This window comes from Calypte anna, chromosome 4A, assembly GCF_003957555.1.
Source record: "Calypte anna isolate BGI_N300 chromosome 4A, bCalAnn1_v1.p, whole genome shotgun sequence".
Classification (NCBI taxonomy): domain Eukaryota; kingdom Metazoa; phylum Chordata; class Aves; order Apodiformes; family Trochilidae; genus Calypte; species Calypte anna.
Window position 1 is genome coordinate 18,727,299 of NC_044248.1, and position 27,074 is coordinate 18,754,372.

Here is a 27,074-nt window from a genome sequence, read left to right on the forward strand (position 1 = left end):
AAGAACATTACACATATTTTTGGTTTAGATGTTTTGGGGGACTACATTTTAACCATATCTTTCTAATCCTCATTTTAGGTACTATTTCTGCCAGTGGTCACTCTCTCAAGGCCTAAAAGGTCCAAGTGAGATCAACAGAGAACCGTGTTTAGTAACTTCTCCTCCTGGCCACTGGTGTTAGTGTAACAAGAGCTTGCTTCTAAAGGAGAAAGCTGAAAGTCCTCAGAAAGTGAGCTGGATGGGTAAGTCTAGAATGGTTATTATGGTCTATTAAATTTCTGTTATGTGTTTTGGGTGATCTTATTGGTATTAGGATCTCACTTCAGAGAAACAAGAAAAGTGAACTTTAGCTTTAGCAAACTAATGAAGGTGCATTTTCTAGATGAGATGTGACATGCAGAAAGCTGGTTTGTTGTAAAAAGAGAAAAAAATGCTAACAAGTACATTAAGTAGCTACCACTGTGTGATTTATAACACTGACAAAAAATCAGGAGTAAGGAAATAAAAGAAAAAGGTTCCTGAAAAGACAAAAGAAAAGACTGTTAACAGCTGAGTTTCTTTTCTTTCCTTAGCAGTGACACTGAGGTGGGAGAGCAACTGCAGATGTGAGCGGAGCCTCAGATAAAGGATTGGAAAACGTATAAAACCTGATGAAAGCAAAGAAGCCTTGAATCTCTGCATGAACACTTGATCTTAAGGACCTGAGTCTGAAGGAAGTGTGCTACCTCCAGTTTCCCAAATCTCCTGGGACAGCTGGTCAAAAGACTGGTAAGACCCTGTTAACAAGTGCATGGAGTCCAATTTGGCACTATATTTAGATAGAACTTTTCTCTTAATATTATACACTGAGCTGTTCTAGTCTGTTCCAAGTTGAACTGCTAAAGCAGTCTGGGACAGCAATCAGTGTCTGGAAAGCTGAAGATGATCTCTAGCTTTTTCATTTATTGTATGTGAGTTTTGTGACAAATAATTTGTCTCCTGTGACACAATGATAGTTAATAATTTCATTGAGGAAGCAAAGTTTCTGCTGTCCAAACAGAAGTAGGAGCGTTAAAGGCCTCCATCTTCTATGACCCAGGAAAGCACAAGGATCTGCATTTATTGAACAAGTGACTACTGGCTATTTTTTTGCCCTATTTTCCCTTTCCTTGTCTCTAACTCTGAATTTCAGTTCATACTGGAGACATTCTTCTATATGCTTCAGTTCAGAACAAAATGTCAAAACACTATAGGAAAGTAATCTTAATTCCTAGGCACAAGAGAGGAAATGCATATACTTGAAAAGCCTATCCTTGTGAAATGTCAGTAGCACTTTTGCAGAGAGGAGAAATTTAAGTACTAGCTGAGTGCTTTGTCCTGCAAAGAGACTGGCATTGAATAATAATTGGTTCTTGTAAGGTACGTAAATCCAGCTCTCCTGCCCTGCATGCCAAGTAGGGTTTTATTGCTTCAGAGTGCTGGGATGCAGCTCAGGGTCTGATAATGTGCCACCCATAGTGCAGGGATGTCAGTAGTCCTGAAACTCTTGTGTTTCTCTGTCTACAACATAGTTGGGCAGATAATTATGTCATGTTGTTTCTGTTTGCCATTTTTATTTTATTAACAAATGCTCTGTCCCTTCACTACTACAAAAAAACCCAAACAACGAACAGCTACCTCTGCTGCTGAAAACTGCCTTCACAAAACTAGAGAGAGGAAGAGTGATACCAAAATAAAACTCAACAAAGAAACTATATTAAAAAAAGGTCTTCTGAATCTCTATGTTTATCTTTTTTCCATATTTTGACTTAAGTAATTTTTAATTGATTTAATTCAAAGATAAAATATGCATGAAGTGCAACTTACTGGTGTACCAATTTTACCCAGTCTTACTGTCACTTGGCATGTTATGAGCCAATGTAATTGATGTATTTAGTCCATCTATGGATCTGGGATTTGGTGTTGTACTTCCTGAAGAATGGGTCTCCTTTGGTAAGATAGAGCAGAGATAAATGAAGGATGGCACAACTGGCACCTTAAGAAGTCCTGTGTTTTTATGTGGATTTCTTGTATTTCATAGTAATTGTTTTTCAATTAAATATTCTACAACACCATTACAGATGGATCTCACTTTAGACTAAAACAAGACAGGAATTTCACTGTCTTGTGATCAGTTCTGCTTGCTTTACCTCTTGCAACAACTATACTGAAATCACAAGGACTCATTCTACTGATGTTAACATGAGTTGTTCTGTTTATAATACTGAAGTATTAAATAACAGTGCTTAGCACTTATGCAATTTAATGGCTTATAATCTTCAGAGCACTTTACAAATCTTAACTAGTTAATCCTCACAACAGCTCTGCATAGTAGGTTACAAAGGCCACATATTAAAAATCTTCCACAACATGAGCTTCCCGGCGTACTAAGCCTGTGTGAAAAATCTGCACAGCCCCAAATTGTGACTATTTAATTTTACTGGACTGTAACATCCCTTGCCTTCAATAAATTCATTCTGCTTTCTTATCCTATTCAAGGTAAATCTGTTTTACCCAGCAGCATGTCTGACAACACAGTATTATTCCAATTTCAGAATATTTTTTATTGTTAAGTCCCTGAAGCAAGTGAGAAACAGAAGACCTAAATTTTATGTAAGAAATCAAGTTCCTAGGGCAAAGGATTGCAAATAAAGTGCATGAGATAAGGTAAGAAAGTCTCTAAATGTAGACTGGAGCACTCAGGAGAATAACTACCATTTGTAGCCACTTCTTTGAGATTGACTGGCAAACAAAGTATGCTTGTACTCAAGTTTACTGGGTAGCTTAAGCCTTTAGAGAGCCCACTTCATTTAGGAAATAACACGTTTTTCTGTCTCAAATTTTCTTGGAATGTTCATGTTCCAGAAAAGAAAGAATATGGAATTGTTACTCCTTTAGCTTGTTTCAGGTTCAAAACTTCCCATGAAGTGGAAGTAGTTTTTTAATCCACTGTAAAAATGCTAACTTACTGTTAATGTCACAAACACTACTGGTTCCAGTTTTTGTTAGTTCTGCTGGGAAACTTTTAAAAAACATTACAATTTGAAAGAAATACTGTAATTCTATGTGAAGACCAAATTCACCAACCAAAAATGTAAGTTATTAGCTCATGATTACATCTCAAGCATCTCCATGGAAAATATTCCTCTGAAAAATGTGTTCTTTATAAAACCCAGAGAGGAAATGATGGCTTTGACTGGTGAGGCCTTCTTCCAAGAGAAGATAGAAAGCAGAGTTTTTGACAGAAACAATAAAAAAATCATCACTTTTCCAGAATATTCACTTAGACAGTGCAGCATAACTTAGAAATAAAGTGTGATCCTTCCCCTGCAAGACACCAGGCCACTTAATACCTTCCTTTTGCTTTCATCTATAGCTGTCTCTCACTGTAAAGCCTGTAATTTGAGAGCTGATCCTTTTTAAGAAGGAAGCTTTATGATATCATGGAGACTGACCTCAATTCAGTATTTCCCTTCTAGTTCAACCTGGAAATTTTTGCTACCTTGCTTTTTGCTCTCTCTCTCTTCTTGTCTTTGTTTTCCTTTATTTATTTGTTTATTATTTTTTAAAAAATTATTTTTCCCTTCACCTTTGGAGAAAAATCAGAAATAACCTTTGAAGGAATAATTAGCAATCTCTATGACCCTATACCAGATTTGTTTACTTAGGTAGTAACTGGTAACTAGTGTTTACCTAAGGGTAAGAATTTCAGACAGACCAGGGTAAGAGAAATTTCCACATGAGAGATGATAAGAGATGAGCATAAAAGAGATCCTTGAAAGTAAAGGAGGAAATGAATGGGAGCACAGGAGGAGACGTAATGAGCCAGTCTCACATGCTTATCACTACATAATTCCAAATGTTACAAATGGAGCCTGATGTTCTGCACACAAGCTCATAATTAAGTACAGGGTTGCAATGCACGCACAAGAGGCCTGAATTAAGGTTTCAAGGGTAGCCTTCTGGCTTTCCCGACTTTTGGTCACTTAATTTTTAGTGACCTAAGTCCTTTTTAATAAAGAAAAAAAATTATTTTGGTGAAATCTTGTAATGGTTCAGACAGAAGGGGCTGTTAAGGACTGCAATTTATTATGTAATTGTAGATGCATATTACTTCTAAAGAAAAAGTATTTTGATATATATTTGGCATAAATTTGTGTACCATGCTCAGAACCTAATACCTGTGGGCTTTTTTCCTAAACTGCATTAAGCTACATAACTAACATCTGGTTTAAATGCATTAGAAGCAGGAACTCTGCCAGAGAATCTATAGGACCAGTAGATAATAATGTTTTTAAAGAGCTTCCAGAAAAGATTAGATTGTATGGGGAAAGGCTGCATTAATTCACCCAGAGGGAGTTTTAAGAGAGTCTACATCAGAATCTTATTCTAAGAAGGTTAAAGTGGAGGCAGCTATTTTTCAAGCTGTGTAGCTTTTAAAACAAGCCAGTAACTCTGTCAACAAGTTACATGGTGTACACATGTGAGGAATTTTTAGGAAACTCAGATACCAAGTTACTGCAGGTTCTGAACAATGGTCTGGTACATGTGGCTTTGGTATTTGAAGGCAGAATGAGGCAAGTGTGATGGCATCTTGTGCAAAAGGGCTCTGAGAGAATCTGGGAATGGCAGAGCCCAATTTGCAAGTCAGCTTAGCTGACACTGCATTACAGAATGAAATTGGCAGACATATGTGGAAGTATGGAGTAGCAGGAAGAAGTCAACACAATATATTTGTAAAGGACAGTCATGTCTTACAGATCAGTCAAAGCTCTGTGAAGGAGTTAAGAAGGTTAATTAGGATTTAGCCATCAACCCTGACTGTTGAGTACCCTGACAATAGAGATTAAGAGCTTCATAGTTATTCCATGACTTTGGTATATTTAACAGAATATGTCTTCAGTGTAGTTTTTCGCAGCTTTTTTCCTTTAATCTGCTTGTGTCACTGTTGCATATTTTTTTTTTAAATTTAGGTAGTATTATCAAAGGAATGCATGTTCCTGGGTCATTTTGGCAGTTTTTAAATTCCCATCAATGGAGAGGTGTTCTCACTATTTCCCCATAATCCTGTCTCCAGGTACTTTCAAAGCTGATCTAAGTAGATGGTGACAAAGAGCAGTGAATAGTTCAGTACCTTCAGTACTTTCTGTGATGTGGTGAGTTCTCTGCTTGTCATACTGGCTCCTATTATTTCATCACATTCTTCACTATCTGCAGTCTCCTATACAAAATATATAAGGCCTTGGGACAGGACTACCTCTTCAGCTTCTTTATATAGTGCTCATAGTATCGGGGTCCAAGTGCATGGCTGGGGTTCTGTGTACTTCTCTAAGAAACACCTATAAAAATATGAAGGTAGAGAAACAATCTTCCATTTTTAGGCTGCTTAAGCAGGAATCGGTGGTGGAGTAGGGGGAAAAAATCCCCCTGAACGCTCTCTGGGCAGGAAGCCTGAAAGAGGCCGGACCCAGTCACAAAGGTTGGCTGGAGTTTAACCTTTAAATGAGCAAGAACTAATCCTCCTTGTCCGCTTTTATCACCACCGGCGGCAGCTTCGTTCAGAGGGGCTTGGGGACCCTGCTGCTCCCCTCATGACCCCCTTTGACGAAGCATCCCACCACCCCGATCATCTCCAGCATCCCCACTCTCCTCATCTCCTCGCGGAAGACGCCCAAGGGATGAGATAAAAACCGCAAGAAGAAGAGTTAACAGGGGAATTGAGAACCCGGCCCTTTTTCCCCGCCTCCTGCCTGCGGAGAAGGGGGGGATCGGGACCTGCCGATCGGGGGTGGCCCCCGGCGGAGAGGCGCGGGGAAGGCAAAGCCGCCCTCTCCCCGCGCCTCTCCGCCGGGAGCCACCCGCGCATCCCGCAGCCCTCATCCCGCAGCCCGGCCCGGCGTGTCCAAGCACCGCCTCCGCGGCGGGATGCAGCCACCGCCGCCGCCCCGCGGGTGCAGGTAAGGAGCGGGGAGGAGGGAGGCGGGGGGGCAAGGTGGCCGTGATGAGCGGGGAGCCGGGGTGGGGGCAGATGCCTTTTGCACCCCCTCTTTCTCCCCAGGTTGGCCAAGAAAAAAAAAAAAATAACAAAAAAAGAAAGAGGGACAAACCCCCCCAAGCCCCAATCCACCCCCCAAAAAAACGCCGTTGAAGGCTGGCGGCGGTGGATTTTTGCAGATCGGGATGATCCTCTTCAAAAAGCTGCACGCCCAGCCTGGAGTCGCCCCTGAGGCGCTGACCCATACCGGGACGGAAGGATCTGGAGATTTAAGTAATTTTTTATCCCGCTCCCCCCTTCCCATTTTAACTGGATGGAGCCGCTTGCAGACCTAGGAACTAGCAGGGATGCTGGAGCTGGATTTGGCGTAGCAGTCGGGAAGGGCAGTTTTAAGAGACGTGGGGGGAATTCGCAGCAGAAATAATAAGTTTCTCCGTGGTCGCCTGACTAATAATAAATGAAGTACTTGCTGTGCATCCACAAATGGTCCTAAGCAATGGTCTGGAGCAATTCTAAGCCGTAATACTCAATATTTTCTTTTTTCCTTTCCTAAATAATTCGAAATACTGAAGTATTGTCTTTCTTAATTGACACAGAGCCCTCAGTCCTGCAAAGTGTTCTCTGCTTAATGAATGTTTGTAAGGGGATTTTCATTCCCACTGAGTGTCAGTGGAAGCAGACAGAGCTCTGGCAGTCAGGTCACCCGCTCCTTTTCTTTGCAAAGAAGCAGGGAGCAGAATTACTTCAGCAGCCCTGCTGTGTTGATGGAGTGCACAGGATGACATTCCCTGCTGCTATAGTTGTTCAGGTGATGCGTGCTTCTGGAGTTTATGGTTTTGAGCCTGAAATTCGAGGAACAGATAAGGAAACCATGCAGCAGTCTCTACATGAGCGATGTAAAAGCTCCACTAGAGACTGATTAATGCCTTGCAATGGATCCCAGGGGCGTTGGTTTCATTTTTGTAATTTGTTTTCAGTCTGGTATTTCAATATATTTATTTCAGTTATAAATACTCTTTATAGAGCAACTCTTTGAAACAATGCATTTTTATTTACTGATTTCCTTCTCACATGGTACGTTTGTAATGGATTGCACGCAGGGATATTTCAGTGGTGCTGCTATTGTTTAATTTACTGAGTTGTGCATTTTGTGGTTAATTAGATACATGTAGGTAACTCTGGATGTGCATTTTAATATCACCTCTGGAAAGCAGGTCTTCAAAGGTGTAAAACATTTTCAGATATATATATACTGCTAAACTGAACTTGCTGAGGAGAAAAAAATACAAGCAGCTTCATAATTTGCAGCATTTTCTCAGGTAAAACGATCATAAATCCACAGCTGAAGTTATAAAGCAAATTCAGAGTTTGAAATCAGCCCTGCATCAGAACATAAACACTTCCCATGCAAACACTTAGATTTGCAGATATTCTGCCATCCCTTCTATATGGATGAATCAGAATATGAGATGCATATGGCTCTGTCCTGAAAAAAGTTATATGCAAATTCATGCCTTTAGTTATTAGTAATATTATTTACCATGAATAAAGGTAAGCAGGTGTCCATGGCTTTGCAGTAGCAGCACCAACATGGGCATTTTTATAGGTCATAAAAGGTACAGAATAATCCTGTGTGTCAGAAAACAATGGTTTGAGGCCTGTACATCTGTTGAAGTTATAAAGATTAAAGAGACTGAAAAAAATACTTTTTACTTTTATGTACTTACGAAATAATTAAAAAATAATTTTAATATGAAAAATGAACTTATGTTTAATAGTGCTTAACAGTAAGACACCGGTTCTTCAAAAGTTATGTTATATACCTACATAAATGGAGATAGAAGTATCAACTGAATTACTGATAGAAAAGACATATAGCTATTGAAAAATAAAATCAGTATTTGTGTTATATCCAGGCTTTATGTAATTGACTAAAACTCATGTGACAGAGTCCTGCCTGTTTTTTTTTCCTCAGAAAAGTTTAGACATTACACAGTTGATCTGAAGGATTTATTTTTGGTTTTATTCTATTTCTGTTTTGCTGTTAAAAATACTCCATTTTGAAGAAAACTTTACATTCTGATCTACATGTAACCATTTCAGAAAAATTACTTATGAACTAAAGCACTCCTAAGAGAATGTTGATGGTCCAGATACTGAATTTTGTAGGTACCATCTCTTGTTCCCCATGATATAATAATTTACTGGAAAATATTGGTTTTAAGAAAAAAATATCTGAAAAGGACTGTGGTATTATAACGTTTTCTAAATGGACAAATTCAGTGGTGTGTATGAAATGTCAGCTCTCTCAGAGAGCTTTTCCTTTCCATGATGAATAGAAAAAAATAGCTTTGTGTAAAGGCCTTTTTTGCCTTAAAAATAGAGATTTTAGAAATACCAAGTTATGTAAAAAAGTATCACTCATACCAGAAAGGATTTAAAAAGAAACCATCAGTGAAACTGTTGATTTATGGAAATGAAGGATTTTTTGGGGGGGAGGATTTTGACTGCAGGGATGCTGAGCTTTCACAGTGCTCCGTCTACATCTATGACTGGAAGAACCTATGTCTGTGACAGTGGCATGACACTTCATGGAAGTTTACACCTCAACCTTTTGGCAACAACATAATGCAATATATCTGTGTCTGTCTCTGAATTCTGATAGGATCAGTGTTGTATCTCCAGATTCCTTTGTCAGATGTGTAAGTAATTTTATTCTAAGTACTGTCAGAGCACCAACTTTAAAGACACACAAGACACCTGTTCTTTTTCAAGAAAACAAACATGACTGTCTATGATTCATAATTACAAAAGAGTAAAAGGTAATCACTCAGATTTTTGAATTTTGTAGGATAAAAAAAAAGGGGGGGATACTGTCTTTCTGATGGTCATCTACTAAAGATATCTGCCACAAGCCTTTTGCTTTTGAAGCTGTATTTGGAGAGTATACTGAACACTGAATACATTTGTATGTGAATATTTTAAGGTAGGAAATTATATATTCAGTTATAATAACCATGTGACAGTCAAAATTAGTTTATAAAAGGTATGAAGAGATCCACTTACTTCTGTAATTACTGTAGTTCTTTATACAATATTTTATATTTAGTCTTGCGATCAAAGGTAACCATTGACAGCCTTCATTTGGGATCCTATCTGAAAATGCACTGCTTATCTTTCTGTCAATAAAATATTAAGCATCAGCAATTTTCAAGTAGTTGAATGTCCTACTTAAGTCAGTTTGTAAATTATTTTAATTGGGGAGGCTTTGTATATAGCACCAAGTATAGTATAAGTACCAGCAGTGATGACCCATATGGGCAGGAACAAAAATAATTATACTGCATAAATTAAAATTAATCCAACTGGAAATAATGCTCTGAATGAAAACCCAGAGACTGCAGAAACAAGAAATTTAGGAAGCTATAGTTCCAGAATTGTAGATTGACATTAAGAAACCAAATATTCTTATGAATATATTTTGGCATGAGGAATGCAGACATATGGAGAGGACACAGAGAATGACAACAGTGAGCACCTAGGTTGATTCATCAGGGAGGATGAAAAGTGCTAAATATTTAAAGCTTGGTTAACTGCTGGTAAATAAGGAGGGAAGATAATTGTTTGCAAGTTTTTGAATGAGAGAGCAACCAAGAAGGGAATCTAGCTACATTTAAAGCTTGTGAGTACCATAGAATGATCAGAGGCTTTGAGATACTGCTGTAGGGCTCTTAGGAAACACACCTGCTGAAACTCAGGAGGAAATAAGTATAATATTTTTGCTAATTTAGCTGCAGAAACAATGCCTATGTTAAAGAGTAATAACTATTGTGAATCAGCCTTTCAGCTTTTCATTTTTTTATACATCAGCGGACAGAAATTTTGCTTATAATTTGAAATATTAAAGTTTTATTCTTCATAGACAAGTAGAGCCACAAGCCTAGATGTTGGGGCATCATCTCCTTCCCTAAAGCTGCATCAACTACATCAGTGTATTTCCTGACAGGACCTAACTTATGTTTCTAAGACCCCAGTGACAGAGGCTTCATGACCCACCCAATCCAGAATGATTTCCAATACTTTTTCATCCTTGTTTTTAAAATGCCTCACCTGTATCTTGCTGCAGTTAAAGCCCACTGTTTTTTGTCTACCCCTCATTTTGAAGGACATATTATTCCCCACCTCTTTGCAGCAGCCCCTCTTGGATGAGAAAATGGTCCTCCCTTGTATGAGAGGGCAATATCCACTGAGGAAACCAATGTCTTTCTCAGAGGCTTACTTAATACCTGATCTCTTAGAGCTTTACAAGGATCTCTGATCATTGTCCTCTCCTGTAACATTTCCAGTGGGTCTACCTAAGTCTTGCTTGAAACCACTGATCTATCAACAGTGCCAGATGTAGTAGAAGGGAAGTTTTATGTAACTTGCAAGCATCTGCCCTATTTCCATGTGCAAATATTCATTTTTGCAACATTATGTTGCAAAACCCACCATAACACCATAGCATGTATGGTGTTAAGTCTGTGAAATGCTGAAGCATGAAGATCCACTTTTATAGAACTGCTGCCAGTCATCCCTTCTTGCCTCCCTCAGCCTGTTTTTGTGAAGTTGGTTATTCTTATCTAAATTAAATGCTTTGCTTTTGTCTTTTTCATCCCTTGAAACACTTGAATTCCATCATCCAGTGTGTTTGGACTCTTGTCAGTTTTGTCTCTCTGCAGATATAATGCTTCTTCTCAATCCATCATGCAAAAAAATAACTTAGGAGTGTACAAAACAGAGTGCTGAACAAATTTCCTCAGGGTATCCTTCCAGTATGATAGTGAATTGTTGATAACCACACTCTAAGTATTCCCTTCCAAACAGTACCAGCTTCTGCTTCAATTTTATCTAAATCTATTGTCCTTATTCTATTTCTGAGAATATGAGGTTTGAAACTATACTTGTTGCCCACAGATCCTAAAAGTTAATTTCTCTTGAGTTTCTCTTTAATTGTTGCTGTCTCTTAGAGTGGCTGATCTGACACAGGGTCCCTAAGTACTGATTATTAGTCTAGTAGTTTTGAAAACCTTGAATTTATTTAAAAAGCCCCAAACTACTCTTTCCCATTCCATCCTAAATTCTTTTCTCATTGTTACCGATGTATTGATTGCCTGGGGACAATCAACATGAACACTAAAGAAGAGCAAGAAGAAAAAAAAAGACTTTGGTCTCCAGTAACAAGAGGATTTTCATTTCTGCATTTTAAACCAAATTTTTCCTAGTTCCCCCTTTTCTTCTAATGTCAGTACAGAGTGTTTCTCTGCATGGCATCTGGAGACGCACACCAGTGCACATCTAGCAGCAGGGATTTTTGACTGTGTGGACCCCAGCAAGAAGGGAGCCTCTGTGTTGGGAGCTGAGGCATGAGTTTTGATGTGGTAATGAAGATAAACAGATGCTTAAAGGGACTGTGCAGCTTTGGCATGAGTATGCACCATTCTGTGCTTTGTAATGACCAAGGGCCTGTGTTTCTGCATTGTCATTTTAGCACCATGTTATGGATCTACATAAAGGAATATATGTACTTAGTGAAGTACTCTTTACATTGCAACCTTTCAGAATATAGACAATAACTCTACATGAAGAACAGCAAGGAGAATATTTAATGATTAATTGTTCCAAAAATCTTCAGTGCATAGGTTTTGTCTGGATTGGAAAATAAAGGTAATAAAATGAGTGTTGAGAAGCTGTCATTTTGAGTAACTAGAGCTTGACCCAAGATTTGGAATGAATAGCCACAGTGCTTTTAGTTTTTCGTCAAGGCAAGGTCCTTGCTATAGTTTAGAAGGAAAAATACAATAGCAATTTTATTTAATCAATTAAATTACTTTAAAATGCTGGATTCCCAGTGAGCGTTTCAGCTAACAGTGGTTGTTGTCAAAGATGTGCCAGCTCTTTGGTTTTCACTTCAGAATTTCCCAAATTTCACTGGAGGAAGGGTCCTGAATCAGGCCCTAAGCTCAGTGAAGTTTTATATAAGCTGCACAGTGTTTCCCTTGCTCTGATTTCAGGCAGTGCATTTTCATGGGATTATAAGAGTTCATTTGTGGGTGAAATTAGTTACCAGAGTTGTTGGCCTTATGTAAGCAAATCATCTTATCTTGCTGAACTTTCACTTGCAGCTTTTCTAACTGTTCATGGCAGGATTCCTATTATTTTGTTTCATTATCCTTTATTTACTAATAAAGCTGTTTTACATAATGATTCATATGTCGAAACAATTGAGTATGTCATCATGCTATTTGTTGCTTTCATTAATTAAATGAAAAAGCACTGTCAGTAAGAGTGGAGGTTGTTACTATGATTTACAAATTCAATCCCAAGGCTAAAAAAAAGTTCTGATGAAGAAATCTTAATTTTTGTTTGTTTGTTTGTTTTTTGAGAAGGGCTGCAATGAGCTCTTGCAGTCAGATATTTTTATTTGCTTAAAAAAAAAAAAAAAGGCTATGTTTTATAAGTGACGATTAGGGCTGTAGACTTAGTTTCCCATGACTACTTGTGTTTAAGTGAAAAGACTGGTTGGTCTGACACAAGCTGGAAGTAACCTGAAGGTATTGCTGATAGTATAGAGAGCTCTCACTGTTCTGCAGCTGAAGGGTGAGAATGCAAACTGGGCTGCCTCACACTTGCCCACAATCTCGGTATCAGCTACAGCTGCACATATGATTGCTGAAGAGCAGGGTATTGTGGGACATAGACTTGGCCCTTGTGGTTTATACTGTTTGATTTAAGGCCAGTGATTAATTAGGTTATTGCATTCATAGCTGGAGTTGGATGTGTAACCAAGATTTATGTTGCTGTAGCAACATCAAGAGACATAACTGTGCTGAATTGCTTCGATCTTTGAAGTAGGAGTTCTACAAATCCAAAGTGGGGTTGAGTGTTCCCATCAGTGCATGAAGTGTAACTAAGAAGGGCCCTCATTAGTTGACTGAAATCTTGCATATTTGAGTCTCAAACTGAGTTGAGTAAATTTCTGCTGGTCGTAAAAGAGTTAGAGAAAATAGGCAGTTGCAAGAGAGAAGATGAATAAAAGCCCATGGCTCAAAGTAATCAAGAGCAATTGATTTGAAAAGTGGGAGCAAGGTAGGATTTTATGACTACACTGAAAATCACAGTGTGCTTCTAAGAGGTCATTGAAAAAAATTTAGAATGTGTTCTGGATATTGTGACTAGCCTGGAAATTGAGGCAGGGTGGAACTGACCATAGGCCAGGTAAAGCCTTCACAACATGATACATCAGCTTAAAATAGTGGTTATGAGATAGCACCTGCTAAGGTAGATGGAGGAAGATGTGGAAGTCTTAGGTGATTGGGAGGGATAATGAGGTGGATGAGGAAGGCTGCAAGGGATTCAGAAGAGCTACAGGAATGTGGAGAAAGTTTCGGATGGGCTGTAGTTGATGCAGATTTTTTTGATTGAAAACTACCTCCTGCTCTTCATTGTCAGGGCATCACGTTCTTTGGGAAGCCAACAACTGTTTTGTCCATGTGGGGATAAAGTAATAAAGTTTATCAAAATTACAAGTCAGACACTCTCAAAACAAACAAACAAAGAAGTCAGGAATACTATCCCTTGCCTTCTCACCCCCCAAGTAAAAATAATCCTAACTTTTTAAAATGTTGGAAAATGGGATTCATAATTTTTGGTTGTTGTCATTTCAAGGTGACATATTTCAATGTATTTATTAATTCAACAGTGACAGAGAATGTCTAAGAGACATGACTTTCCTTGAAGCAGTATCCTTGAAAAGTTAATTATTATAAAAGGTTTCAAAATGTTAATGGAAAAGGAAGAAATTAGATTACCTTGGAGTCAGGGAACTTTTAGTGAGATAAGGAGCCATGAAAATATATGATATTATATATTTATACAATTCCTTTCACCTCCTGCAAAGAGATAATATTTTCGTTTATTTTGTATTTTGCTTTTTCTTTTTTTTCACAAAGAAAGAAGCAGCAATGTAAGAGTCAATAGACTATAAATTACATTGAAGCAGTTTTGTTTGTACACCACACTTACATGTCATGGACTGCTGGTCCATTTTCCTGCAGGTTCAGTGGAAATGACACTACAAGGTTTCATCCATTTTTTTCACTTTATAGATCAGATGCAACAGGGGCCTGTTGCAGAATGAATGAACCCTGGTGACCAGAAAGCATTGAAAGGGAAGAGAATCCCACTCTTCATTTCTTGTCCAAACCACTTGGTTGCATTTCTTAAGCTGCACCCATATTTTGGAGACTTGTCAAGACTTGCTGCAGGGTGAATGAACAGCTGGGTGCCAATTTACTGCATGTATTCTGCACTAAGTCTCTGCCTGAACCCTTTGAGAGGAGCATAAGCTACTCCACAAGAAAAGAGGAACTGAGCATGAGGAAAGTGTATCCATAATTACCACCTTCTGCTGCTCTTCTACTCTTTGCTGGCTTACTGGATATCTTCCAGATAACTTAAATGAGAACTGGAGCAGATGGCTGAAGCAGTGGGATTTCTGGATACCTTGGATTTTTATTACCTCCTTTGCAAAACAGACTTTGCTATTATTCTGGAAATTACAAAACTGAGCCTGGATGAACTGAACATTTATGTGCAACTGAAACACTGTCTTTCAAGGCAAAAAAAAAAAGGTTGTAATGGTTGGTTTTGTTTTATAAAGAGAAATAGGGGTTTAGGATTTGGCTTATAACTTTTCCTATTTTTATATTTCTGATGCTTTGGGAGATGTTAGACTTGTGTGAAACTTGTACAGCTGCAGGCCAGATTGGACTCCACAGATTTCTTGCCTTTCATAAATATTTGGGGTTGTTCAGCCTGGAGAAAGCACTGAGGACACCTTGTGCCAGCTTCCCAGCACCTGAAGGGGCCCTAAAGAAAATCTGGGAAGGGACTTTTTACAAGGTTATGTAGCAGTAGGACAAGGAGAAATAGTTTTAAGCTGCAAGAAGGTAATTTTAGGCAAGACTTTAGGAAAAAATTCTTTATTGTGAAGGTGGTGAGACACTGGCACAGCTTGTCCAGACAAGTGTGAATGTCACCTCCCTGAAAGTGTTCAAGGCCAGGTTGGATGGGGCCTTGAGCAACCTGGTCTAGTGGGAGGTGTCCCTGCCCCTGCAATAGGGTTGGAAATAGGTGACCTTTAAGGTCCCTTCCCACCCAAACCACTCTGAGATTTTGTGATTGAAGTGAAAAGGTTTATGGCTAGGACATTTCTCTGTTGTGCTGCAAAGTAAAACCTGATGGTGTTATGGATCAAGACTGGAAAGTCAAATTTGTAAGTAATCTGATCATGTGACTTAATTATACACAAAATGGAGAAAATCAGCAGGAATGGAACTTGCTATGAAATGATAAACGAAACAATTTGGTTTTCAGTAGACTATTGTTATTCTAAGATCACAGCTGACGTATTATCTCCACAGTGCTAAGTGTATCCAAAAATAACAGCTTCTAGTGCAGTGCTGTGATACATGTAGTCTGTAGCATCTCTTGTATAGCTTATATAGAAGGACCCAGTGTGTGTCCCAGTGAGTGAGATAGTTAAAAGAAAAACTTCATGGTCTTGTGATTCAGTAGAAAACTAAGACAAATTTCAGCCTACACTGGAATCAATAAAGACATTTCAGAAAACGTATAATGGGAAAATTTTTCCAATATTCTAAGCCAAGTCCAAGTTGGCTTTTGTGTTTATTTTAATTATTCAGATTAACCTTTAGTTCAGACAGCTACAGAAGTAGACATAAACCATAATTATTTCAGTAGGATTTAGAATTCAGTATTAATGATTGAAAGCATTCTTTCTTTCTTTCTTTCTTTCTTTCTTTCTTTCTTTCTTTCTTTCTTTCTTTCTTTCTTTCTTTCTTTCTTTCTTTCTTTCTTTCTTTCTTTCTTTCTTTCTTTCTTTCTTTCTTTCTTTCTTTTCTTTCTTTCTTTCTTTCTTTCTTTCTTTCTTTCTTTCTTTCTTTCTTTCTTTCTTTCTTTCTTCTTTCTTTTCTTTCTTTCTTTCTTTCTTTCTTTCTTTCTTTCTTTCTTTCTTTCTTCTTCTCTCTCTCTCTCTCTTTCTCTCTCTCTTTCTCTCTCTCTTTCTCTCTTTCTCTCTTTCTCTCTTTCTCTCTTTCTCTCTTTCTCTCTTTCTCTCTCTCTTTCTTGTCTGTCTGTCTTTTTTAAGAAATGCAAAGATTGAACAAAGAACTTCAAGTGCAAAGATAAAAACACTTGGATGCACTGAACTATGGTTCATGAAATCCAAACTAGAGCAAGAAGAATATCAGATGGCTAAATGCTCTGGAATTCCTACTTAAAATAGAGGATTTCTAGGCAGTTGAACAAAATAGAGTATGCTTTGAGGCAGAAATGAAAGATAGCTGCAGACGTGAAACACCTTATTTGTTTTATTTAAGGGTCAAATAAGAAAAAAGAAAGGGCTTTTGACTCTAAGGGATGATTATTTGAAATTAGTGCAACTAATCTCCTATTTTGCAACAAAACTTTGAAAGGCATCCTTAGATCTAGTTGAATAACTTCTGTCACATGTAACATAATTTCAAGTTTGTGCTTCAGTACTGACTGTTTCTCCTGTTGAGTCTATCACAGTTTTCCACTCTTCAAGATGACACTGAAAATGTGGCTACCAGGAGTTTACTATTCTGTTATCAATTTTTATAAATATATATATGTACATATATCTATATAGAGAGAGCTACTAAAAGTGAGCTAATGCATCATAAAAGATGATTGTGAATCATGCCCCCAAAATCCAGTTGGAATTGTGATAACATTGAACATAAATGTGTCGAAGAGAAATATTCACAGACACCACAGTCAGAGTAGATTGTGACAGCTGTGACAATATGGCCTGACCTTCTGCATAGCTGAGTGCATAAAACCTTGTGAAATGGATCAAGTCTTCGATACCACCCTTGCAAGTGCTCACACACACAACTTGAAGTAAATATTTTACTTTTTTTTAGTCACCGAGATTAAGTTGCATTTTCAAAATTAAAAAGATGGTGTTTAAAGGAGAAGTGGTTTGAAGAGCTCACATTATTTTTCATTTATTACATGCATTATTTTATTTTGAATCTTTTCTCTTAATAACTTATTTCAGCAGTAAAGGCAAAAGAAACAAAGATTTTAAAATCATGATTTAAGTAATGATTTAAAATGTATATTATTTGAAATCAAGCAAGCAGAAGAACTTGTGTGTATGAAGTATTTGTTTCTGACATTTTCAAATGTAGTGAATGGAGTCACTTTTAAACTTTAATCTTGATACTATATTGCTTAGTTTCTTGAAACATGCTTGCCTACCTCCTCACCATTCAGAATTCCTGCGGAATACAGGCTCTGTTTTGCACCAGTTAAGCTTTTACTACATTGGTGAACTTATTTAGGAATGAGCATATTATGTCACATAATGTTATATAACAGGCAGATCATATATAAACAATTTTTCTTCACTTTTGTGAAATAAAATCAGATCTTTTGAGTAAAGAACATTTTATAAGTGTGCTAGACTCTTAGACTGGTGTGATGATTTTCTGAATGTAAACTTACAAGGTCTTGAATTACATGCCCATTAAGCATAAAGTCTGTGCTTCAAAAGTTTATATTTCACTGTACACAATCTTTCTTCACTGTATTCTCAGGATGGAACATGAGGCTGCCCAGCTAGAAAAGCAGCATGTGCACAGTGTCTATGAGAATACAGCTGCCTACTTCAGTGACCTGCAGAGCAAAGCCTGGCCTCGTGTTCGAAACTTCCTGCTGGAGCAGGAGCCTGGCAGTCTTGTTGCTGACATAGGTGAGCTGTTCTCTGAAAGGTTGTCTTTGGAATTTGTTTATATGTTAATCACATGTATCCCTCAGAGCAATTGGTTTTAAAACTCATTTAAATTTGTTTTCAATTTTTTTTCTAAACTCGTATTAGATGCCATATACCACTTGGTTTGTTTCCTTGACACTGTATCAGGTAGCCAGTAAATATGATTTTTGTCTTATTTTGATTGAGCTAAGCCTCAATCTACTATTTTCTCTGCAGACTTAATGGTCTGTCTTTCCCCTGGAGCCCTTTTTTAAAAATTGTGTTAATGACTCTATTATTTCATATTTCAATTTCTTTTAATCTCTTGTTTTAAGTACTGCTGATCTGAAATTCATTGCTTCTGATCTAAAATTCTTATCAGGGTTTTAACATAAAAGAAATCTGATGTGATCACTGTTAAAAAAATAATAAAAAATTGTGATCTGAGAGTTCAACTATGATCCTTAATACAGACATCATAACCTCATTTTCCTGCTATGTCTTGTCCTCCATACATGTCCAATTTATATATTGATTTTTTGTTTCACCTTTTATGGGTTGCCGAATCCTGATGTGTTTGCTTTATGTTTGTGTTAGGACTTCAGTGCTACACTGCACATCATTGCAAGCAAGGTGCTTCTTTGTATCACTGGATTTTCCACATTGTACTCCTGTTTAGACTAACAATGCTTTAATGCAGTAATGTATAATAAATGTCGTAGGCCAGAATCAAAAGATAATATATAATTCTCCTGCTGCTGCTGAGCAGTACCACAAAATACTGAACTGCTGTTGTTTTTAAATACATATATTCTCTTATATGTTGGCACTATTTTCACTCATAGCCTCAGGAAACATCCTATGGCATGCACTCACTCAGCAACCAACTTCACATGATGTTTCTCAGCTGAATTTTTTTGTAACCTCAACATAAGCCATCTGAAGTTAAGCTGAAGTTCTTTGAGGCTTTATCAGCAGGCATCACAGTGCTTGCTGAAAGGTTAAGAACACCCCATTACAGTTTCAGCTGAAATAATTTAAATGCATGTGATACATCTGGAGAGAAGATGGGTGCTTACAGTTGTCAATAAGAATATTCCCATCAAGGCACACAAGGACCTTGTTTTATGAGGTTTAATAAGATCTACATGAATCTCAATATTGAGTTTATTTTGGGTATGTATTTTGGGAGGAAGGCTGCCTAGTGGCATTGAACTTTTGAAAATGAGGTGTTTAACTGATAATTTCATTTTATGTTTAATTCCACCTTTTATTAAAATGTATTTGTTGGCTAGCTTTACGTGAAGCATGGTACTGGTACCAAAATAAAATATCATTTTGTCTTACAGCCTTATTATTGATTATATATCAAAATAAATGACAATAACATGGTTATTGTTAACAGCTTCATGAAGGAATCCATCTCCTGATGACTCATTTAAAAGTGAACCTTCTGCAAATTTACATTTTTACAGTACTGAGTGTTGTTGCTATTTAGCTTCATTCCAGAGAGAACTCTATACTTCCCAAACCTCAGTGTGATTAAAAAGCACTCCACTACACAATGTATTAAGCAACTGAATCTTCTAAGTTAATGTATGTTGCAATAAATATGTTCCTTCTGCAAAGAAGATAACCAATAATAATTTATATTAGTTTTAAAAACTTATGCTTTCCAACTAAGATGCAGAGCTTCATGTTTTTATTCCTTGAACAGGCGATCAACATTAGTGATCTTTCCTATTTCTTTCAAGTGTTACTTCAAAGAACCAGTGCTTACTTTTTGTTTTTAGAAATGTTCTTTTTTTTCACCACTGAACTGTTCTCCAACAGTTCCTGTGCTGTCTCTCTAGATAATGGTGCACATTAACATTGACGAGAGAAGCAGCACTGCAAGAAGCAATGATGTTTCTAAAGATAACTCCAGGCCTTTTAAATTGGAATTACCAAATATGGAGATGATTCTCTTTGCCAAGCTGCTACCCCGTTGCTTGGCTGTCAACTTTCAGAAATTATTCTTCACTTACTGACCCATAACTGGCAGGGAATTGTTTCCTAATCTCATTTTGAAAAGTGCCTGTTATGCCTCTGGAAAGATTTTCAATTTAATAGAACAGTCCTTGAAAAGACAAACTTTTAGGTGGAAGACATTCTAAAATTGTTCATTGCGTTTACATGCACAAAGGCAGAAAGGGGCTGTGCCTGCAACATGGCAGGAATTTTTATGATTCGTGTTTATTTTCAAGTGTGTATCTGATGTTAAAATTGTTCTGTCTTGTGTCTGTGACCACTGTGGTTTAGGACTAGTTGGAGAGAAATGGGATGCAATGGAGGGGTACTGCTTGGTGTTTAGCAAAGACTGGGGAAGTTCTTGGAAGAGAGATCATTATTTATAGGTCATTAAAAAGACAACGCCCACTGGCTTCAGCTAAACCCCTGACCTGAAAATGGTTGGAAGCTGAGGAAAAGGGTCATAATGCTCGCCCTGTTCTTACTCTTTCCTTCTTGCCTGTCTATGCTCATTGTTGGAATCAGGGTACCAGGCTATATAATGGCTCAGGATGAACCAGCGGGGTTGGGGTTTTGCTCTAAGATATGCAATAATGGCTGCAGAACATCACTTCTTTTTCCTCCCACCTGCTCTTTACCCTTCTTCCCAAAAGGAGTACACATAACCTTCCATTATGCAGGGCTGTGTAATGAGCACTTTCGTTGGTGATGTTTATACTGGCTGTACTTCTTAATGGTGTGAATACATAATTTCAAACAGTCCAAATGAACCCTGCAGCAGCTGGACTAGTAGGAGCAAGCTCTCATTTTGTTTTCTGGGTAACCTTAGAGTTTGGAAAGCCTCCCCATTATTTTTACAGCTTTGGGAGGGATAGCAAGTGTTTGGAATTACACCTTCTGATCTTGTATTCTTTTCTTTAGGTTGTGGAACTGGAAAGTATCTCAGTGTCAACAGTCAGGTGTTTAATGTTGGCTGTGATTACTGTGGACCATTGGTAGAGATTGCAAGGAAAAAAGATGATGAAGTTCTGGTATGTGATAACCTTAACCTTCCCTTTAGGGGACCACTGCTTTCAATGCAGTCATCTCTATTGGAGGTAAGACAAACAACATGCATTCCTGGGTCCACAGCAAATGGCAAGTTTTTGGATCCTTTGCTGTCCATATGTCTCCATTTCAGTGAAATCTGTTTTAAAACTGTTCTCTTAGAATCACAGCAGATATTACTGAACTAAATGTAGTAAACATTAAAAAACTATAATTAGTTGCATTGCACAGAGGCACCTTTGACCAGGGAAGCATGTGGATCATTTGTTTGTCTATATGTGGTCCTGTTCACCCTATGGAGAAAAAGATTGCTTTTCCAGCATGCATTTTAACCAAGTAAAATCTAAAAATAAATATGGCTGGTCTCAGTTTAAATATATTTGGTGGTCAAGATAAACTCTTGGTTCCTCCTTAGTATCTGTTTTGACCAGCTGATGCATTGAAAAGAAACCCTGCTTTCTCTATAGCAAAATTTGAGTCATGTTAACTATTATGTGTTATGAATGAAAATTTCTCTTTTAATAGTCATGAAGTCAGAACTTTGAGCCATACAGGTACCTGTTGTTGAAAATTATTGAAGCACCTCAGCATCTTAACTCCTGTGACCTATCTTTTTGAAAATATTACTCATATTTTGAGAAATCTAAACTTGAAAAAGGTAAATAAGGAGCAGTTAGAGTACCCAGTTACAGTCTACAGTTTCAGTTCTACTCTCACTTGAACCTTATCAGCAAAAAAAAAAAAAAAAAAAAAGCATGATAATTATTATTGGTAGCAATCAACAAACTACTTGAAATGTGATAGAAATCTATTTTTAAATGCATTTTTCACATATACAGGGTAAAAGGAAGAGTGACTAATATCAAGCAGTATCTATATTACTTGGTTTTCATGTTGGCTAGTTAACCAGTGAGCCTTATCCACTTTTCATGTCTTGTAGCATGATTTCAGTGCTATCAGATCAGCTGGCTTTGAAAGATAGTGTACCCATCTAATATTCCTACCAATTATAGACCTGACAAGATTAAAAGTTCATGTGGTATTTCTGTACATTTAACAATAATAGATTTTAATCCCTCTTGAATTGAGACATGGCATGCCCGTGTCCATCTAATTATAAATAATGTGGTTTTCATCCCATTCCAGAGAGTAGCCAGTATTTATTTACATATTCAGATAGTCTTCCTGGCTTTGCTACTGTAATCCTGTTTATAGGATTTATATTTCTGCAGAACCACCAGAGTGATTTTATAATTTTAACCATGAAGAATATTTAAACCATTAAATTAATGGCTTAGATAAAGCTTGCACAGATTCTGTTGGCTGATTGGCAACTCTTTCTTGTGACCTAGGCTCACATGATTGTCCTGACTCTGCCAGTTTTGATATTACTTTATAGGAAGTTCTGTGGTTATATGTGACCTAACTCCAGTACTAAAAAAAATACCAGATCCTTAAGATACCACTTCCTTTCTCCCTATCTTGTGATTTATTTTTTTTTTTTTTGGAAACTTCGAAAAAATATTTACAAGATGTAGGAGCACCTGGAAAAAAGAACTGACCATACAGACTGGGCAACTCTTCTCAGAGTTCTCTTTTGTTCTCATATGCTTGAGAGGGCCGAGTTAACATCAATTGCCAAAAATTATTTTCTTGACTTGTGGTAAAAAAAAAACCCTACCTTTTTTCCTCTCAGTACTTTAATCATTGTTTTGATTAAAGTCACAGAATCACAGAATTACAAGTCAGGGCTTGTTGGACACACTTGTCATAACTGCAGTGTTAAAACAACACTATTTCTGCTTGGTGGAATTGGATACTGTCAAGTGCACCTATAAAGACAATCTGAAGGTATGGAGATATCTTCAGCTAAGAGCATACATGATTATTATATGCTGTTATAGAGGTAGATTGAATGTTTTGCACATAGAAGTGGCTGACTCCAAGTCCACTTGTAACAAATTATGGAATCAGTCCTCTTTATGTCATTGATTTTAATCAAATTTAGTACTGATGACATAGAAAGACATGACTGACCTCAGTACAAGTTAATTTTTTTGAGAATTTAGAGAGCAAATAGCTGGCTTAGTTAATCACTTTCTCTTAAAAGTGAGTAGGAGGATACAGACGATATGAAAATCTTGAAACATGGTGCCATTTCACATTGCAGTGAAACTGAAAATGTGGAAATTATCCTGAATTTTTTTTTCAAATATAGGGATAAAAATTTTTAATTTTTACTTTGACTTTTTAAAAAATAACACATTATATAACAAAACCCATCGTTCTCAGGAGTGCAGATGCAGACTAAGATTTTATTTTTTTTTCCTTCAAAATAAACATACTATAAAGGCAACACTTTTCTACAAATTTAATGCAATGGAAAATATTTCTGTCTAAATTTTCTCACTAGCTCTTTTGAAAGTGTACTGCTTTGAAAATACAGAGTATCTTTTTAGTGATACTACTTTTTACTGTATTTGTTACACAGTGAAAAGATTTTGTTTCCAGTAAGATAAGTCTGAAATATGTCCCAAATCTAAAGTAAACTTAATCTTAGCTAATTCACCTGAAGGCCAGGCATCCAAGTGAAAACAAGTGATGCTATGATATTTCATGGGTGATGTAGAAGGAGGAAACCTCCAGCTTATATGCCTGACTGATTTTGAACTACCATTTTGAAATTAAATTAATTTCCTTCTTTGGGATTTGCCTGGTTTTTTCTTTGAACAGATTTAAAAGAGATAATTCTGGGGAAAGCTTGCACCGTAGTAAATTCAGTACTGTTGCTGACTTGCAGTTAGTGATATTTGTGATATAATGACTAAAATGATTAACCTCTCAAGCTGAAGATGAAAGTGCCATGTCCTTAATAATATTCAATACATAATGCCTTTCCCATTTTTCACAGTGATCCATCACTTCTCAACTAAACAAAGAAGAATCAAAGCAATCCAGGAAATGGCAAGGGTATTGATACCTGGTGGTCAAATGATGATTTATGTTTGGGCTATGGAACAAAAGAATCGTCGCTTTGAGAAACAAGATGTGTTTGTTCCTTGGAACAAGGCCTTGTGCTCACGGCATTTTTCAGAATCAAATCAGCCTGGAGATAAGGGGGAGACAGCACAGACTGTAAAAAACCGAGACATAGACCCTGCACAACTTGTCATCTCTGACTGCAGCTACCAAACCAATCTCCAGCCAGAAGCTGATCCAAAGCAACCCCACAATACGGACCATTGCTTATCCAGAGCCTGCTGCATGAAAATTTCTGAAGATGAAAACAGATTTTATAGTGCTCTGGGAAGATCTTTCCGCTCGTGGTTTTTCTCCAGGTCACTTGATGAATCAGCCCTGAGAAAGCAAACTGATAAAATGAAGCCTCTGAAGAACGAGGAATGGGCAAACAGTACCGCACCCGTTCAGCAGTCACGACACTGCAGTTTGGATTTAGGTCACCATGGGGCACTGTTAAAAGAACAAAGTTTATATGATGATGATGTGTTCATGGAAAGCCTGCCTCTCAAAAAACCACAGTGGTCACCAGCCACAGATGCACTGAAGGATTTCAGTTTACCTGGAGGACACCAAAGTGTAGCTCAGAGTGTGACTGAAGAAGCCTCGTTTATAAATGGTCCGGTGGAAGATCAGGACTACAGCTGCAGCTGTAATAGTGATGGTAATGCTGGTAAGCCTGCTGCCAACAAGTTTTTCAAAAGAACTTCAACAACCGACTCTACTGACTCTGCTTTGGATTCAGCAGTGTCTGTTGGGGACCAAACTGATGCCATGATGGATACAAAAGCCTTCATGCGTTATTATCATGTTTTTCGGGAAGGGGAGCTGTGCTCCCTGATAGAAGAGAATGTGCTCGAGCTTCAGATACTTTCTTCCTGCTATGACCATGGAAATTGGTGCATTATTGCAGAGAAAAGAGGAGCATAGCTGTAAAGAGAACAAAGCAGAATTCAGTGACTGAGGATTCTAAGCTGCCTCTTGTGTTCCTGTAATTGTGCAGTGTGATGTGGTATTTGAATCTCATGTAGCTGTGTGCCATTCATCTCTGAGTTATTAACTCTACCTATTTAACTACCTAATGGAAGGTCTGTATATAGGAGTGTAAGTGGTAAACAATATTTATGTTTTCTTAAACTTTTATGAAGTTAAAACTGAAGAGTTTTATATTGCTTTTAGCAAATAGTGGTGTTTTTAAATATACTTTTCTATTGAAAAATAAAACTTTTTTATAAGACAAGGATCAGGGCATCTTTTATGAGAAATATCCTTTGAGCAGAAAATCTAGGCTTTGTGCTTCAAATGCTGAAAATGTGTCACATTACTCCCTGTTCTTGAAGTCCTATAAACAGAGACATAGGCACATTTAGTGACATACTTGACTGTATATTTCTGGAGTGCATGCTGCAGAACTGGGAGCAAGCATGGTCCCAGTGCTACCTACTTTGGAGTAGAGTCATTAATGGGCAAAAACTATGTACAAAACAAGCTCCCCATATTCTATAATTTGAGATTTATATTTGGGAGCAAACGGCAGAACAAATTTTGAACAGTATTTTGGACTTTTTATTTTTTTTTTAATAATTTTAATAATTTTAATCTAATTCATGTCTCAGGTGCAGGTTAAGTTTTAAATGATAGCTATCAAAAATACTTTATCTTAACATCCGCTGTAGTTTTTCATTGCTTATATGTACATATTTGTCAAGAGGGATTCATGACAGTATTATGTAAAGGTTACAAAATATCAAATATTTGAGATACATACATCTTTTTGATAAGCCTGGAAAGCTGAGATAAAATTATTAAAATTCTAGTGCATATCTGGTTGGTTGTCATATTTGCTCAGCCACTGACATGAGTATATATATTAAATACTGTGCTAAATAATGTAGATAGGAAGAGGATTCAAATTCAGTTTGTATATAAAATACAAATTCCTGTCTTCTTCAGTTTAAGTGAATCTTCTGAGACCTAAATGTTAGCAGATTGCTTAAACAACTTTCCCATTCCCTCTAAGGCATAAATTTGTTTCAGCTTGGTGCCCCATTATCATCCAGTTGTCCTAGATGGTAGCAGTTGCCCTGATATAGTTTATATAGTTTATGCCCAACCAATCTCACCCCTTTTAGCAGGAGGGTTATGATGTGAAGTTACCTGTACTATGGGTAAAATCCACCTGACTTTTGAAGATTAGCAGTGAAACTCTAATTGTTGCCAACTGAAATAGGGCTTGGCTGGGCTAGTTGCCTTGTTAAGCAAGTTACTCCATTTTCAGGCTTTGTTTACAGGCAGTGGTTTTAGAGCACATCCTCAGCTGGTGTGATTTCATGAGCACAAGTTCACCTCAGAGATCAATCCTTTTGATACAGCAGTTTTAGAGACCCACATAATTAAATTGTCTGCCGTATCAGTGAGGAAGTAACTTTGAAAATAGAGCAACAGGAGTGAAATACCAAACTTTGCCAGTCTACATTGTGTAAGTAGAGGGATTTTGGCTTGTTCAGTAGAATGTCCCAATTGTGCTGAGTAATTTTTGATGTAGCTGCCCAGGAGAATTATCCCATGCTAATGTATTGGCAGAACAGTCATCTTTGTCTTCCTCATAGATTAGGATCCTTGTACTTTTTGGGTCTGTACCTGTTGTACTTCCTACTGCCTTTTGAAAATAAAATCATGGTCAAAGAACCATACATCTGAGACATCTGAAATATTATCACACTCTAAATATTACTTTCAAAAGAGCCCTGGGATCTGGTTCTCAGACCCTGTGCCTTGCCTTAGAAAACTGGCAATGTTTTCTACATTTCTGGGTCCAGCTGCTCATGGCTGTTCCTGCTGAACCCTTAACCTCCAGTTTAGAAGCACAGAGCAAAAATGCCCATGCTGGCAAATTGCAGATCCAGCGTGGGTCATGCTGAGCTCACCTGCAGCTCACCTGCTAGTCCCGTGCAAGATGCTTGTGAGGCCTGCCTTGCTTGTTGAGACTTTCTAGTGGAGCTTGAGGATTTTAAAAGAAAAGTCAGTTGCTTCCAGGTAAGTTATGTCACTGGATTTCAGCATCTCTGGAATTCAGGCTCTATTTAGGAAACAGGTAATTGGTTATCATTCTATATCCAATTTTGAAAGTCCTGCACTCCA

General features: G+C 37.5%; 1 protein-coding gene across 1 annotated transcript; it reads left to right on the forward strand.

Annotated features, from left to right (window-relative positions):
- Positions 1-701: 701 nt before the first annotated feature.
- Positions 702-24,863, forward strand: TRMT9B (tRNA methyltransferase 9B (putative)). The gene is given in 5 exon segments (XM_008491834.2): positions 702-768; positions 17,704-17,858; positions 20,790-20,929; positions 20,932-20,965; positions 23,827-24,863. Coding segments are annotated over 4 exon segments (1,365 nt in total). The 5' UTR covers positions 702-768; position 17,704.
- The last annotated feature ends 2,211 nt before the right edge of the window (positions 24,864-27,074 follow it).